Here is a 2,021-nt window from a genome sequence, read left to right on the forward strand (position 1 = left end):
AGGTGTGTGGGCAGCATCAGTTACCTAGCAGGATGTGTGGGCGGCACCAATTACCCAGAAAGGTGTGTGGGAAGACCAGTTACCCAGCAAGGTGTGTGGGCAGCACTAGTTACCCAGTAAGGTGTGTGGGCAGCACTAGTTACCAAGTAAGGTGTGTGGGCAGCACTAGGTACCAGGTAAGGTGTGTGGGCAGCACAAATTACCCAGCAAGGTGTGTGAGCTGCACCAGTTACCCAGCAAGGTGTGTTGGCAGCACTAGTTACACAGCAAGGTGTATGGGCAGCACCAGGCACCAGGCAGCTTTCCTCACCAGCGGAGAACTTTCCTTGCAAGTCGAAGTAATTTTGAAGTAACTGACTCTTGTAATCAGTGAAAAACACTGGTAGATCCCGCGTCTGTAATTATATGCGAGGGATATATAAATATATATACATATATATATATATATATATATATATATATATATATATATATATATATATATATATATATATATATATAAACAAAGTGCATATGAACGCGCACCTTCATAGAACATACAAACCTCCAACAGCCAGGATCGAACCTAGGACCCCAGTGCAACAGTCGGGAACGCTAACGCTAGGCTTTGATCGCCCCTAACAAAAACATGACTATTCGAATACTATGTACTCGAATACCCTTCGTCTCACGTTGGTGAGCAACGGGGTCTACACCGGTCAGATAGCATTTTACCGAACTGTCCAACGCGGAGGTATATGAATACGAACAAAGTGCATATAAACACGCACCCTCATATATATATATATTTTTTCTTTCAAACTATTCGCCATTTCCCGCGTTAGCGAGGTAGCGTTAAGAACAGAGAACTGGGCCTTTAAGGGAATGTCCTCACCTGGCCCCCTTCTCTATTCCTTCTTTTGGAAAATTAAAAAAAAATAATGAGAGGGGAGGATTTCCAGCCCCCCGCTCCCTAACTAACTATCCATCTGTATCTCTAATGCCCATTCCCCCCAGGAACTCCCTCAAGGGGATGGCCACGGCAAAAGAGTCTCCATAACTGGTGAGCAAAAAGGAGATATGTGGGACTGCCTGATTTCCTGGAATCAGTAGCAAAATAAGGGTGCAAAAGAGAAATAATTTTACCTGTACTGGATAAGTGAATATGCCAATAATCATACCAAATGACTGGACCATCAAAATGGTTTACGTGCCACGAAGAAGACGCTCTGATATTCATACTTGAGCATCGAGAGATTGTTGTGTGTGTAAGTTGTGATTAGTCCTGTGTCCTCAACGCTAATGCTAAAGCCCAAGCCAGAGATTATGCTTTTCACTTCTTCATAGCTTGGCTCTATTGAATACTCCCCAGGCTGGTCAGCAAAGTGGTACAGCAGTGGCCCCAAATTCACCCAGTATCCACCAGGCTTAAGAATTTTGTAAATAGTTTCAATAAAAGCCACAATGTTGTTCGCACAGTCAATGAAGAAACATGTAGCAACACAGTCCCACACTGATTCCTCAGTGTAAATCTCTAAAAAATCTCCAGCAGCCATAGTAAACTGTGAGCGTGGTGGAAGGTCAGACGGATCCACGTCTGGGAATGTTGCTTCACGTAGTTGATCTGCATTACCGAGAGTATTGCTACCAGAGTGAACCCATGGATATACACGTAAACTGTTATATATATATATATATATATATATATATATATATATATATATATATATATATATATATATATATATATATATATATATATATATATATTTTCATTTTTTTTTTTTTTTTTCATACTATTCGCTATTTCCCGCGATAGCGAGGTAGCGTTAAGAACAGAGGACTGGGCCTTTGAGGGAATATCCTCACCTGGACCTCTCCTCTGTTCCTTCTTTTGGAAAAAAAAAAAACGAGAGGGGAGGATTTCCAGCCCCCCGCTCCCTTCCCTTTTAGTCGCCTTCTACGACACGCAGGGAATACGTGGGAAGTATTCTTTCTCCCCTATCCCCAGGGATAATATATATATATATATATATATATAT

The 2,021-nt window shown here is 41.7% G+C and overlaps 1 protein-coding gene across 1 annotated transcript; it reads right to left on the reverse strand.

Moving 5' to 3' along the window:
* Positions 1 to 958: 958 nt before the first annotated feature.
* LOC139750648 (carnosine N-methyltransferase-like) lies at positions 959 to 1,655 on the reverse strand (the record flags this gene model as incomplete). Its single annotated transcript, XM_071665326.1, has 1 exon — positions 959 to 1,655. A coding segment is annotated over one exon (480 nt), but the record flags the coding sequence as incomplete, so codon positions are not given.
* Positions 1,656 to 2,021: the final 366 nt, after the last annotated feature.

Source organism: Panulirus ornatus, chromosome 10 (genome assembly GCF_036320965.1).
Source record: "Panulirus ornatus isolate Po-2019 chromosome 10, ASM3632096v1, whole genome shotgun sequence".
NCBI classification, from domain to species: Eukaryota; Metazoa; Arthropoda; class Malacostraca; order Decapoda; family Palinuridae; genus Panulirus; species Panulirus ornatus.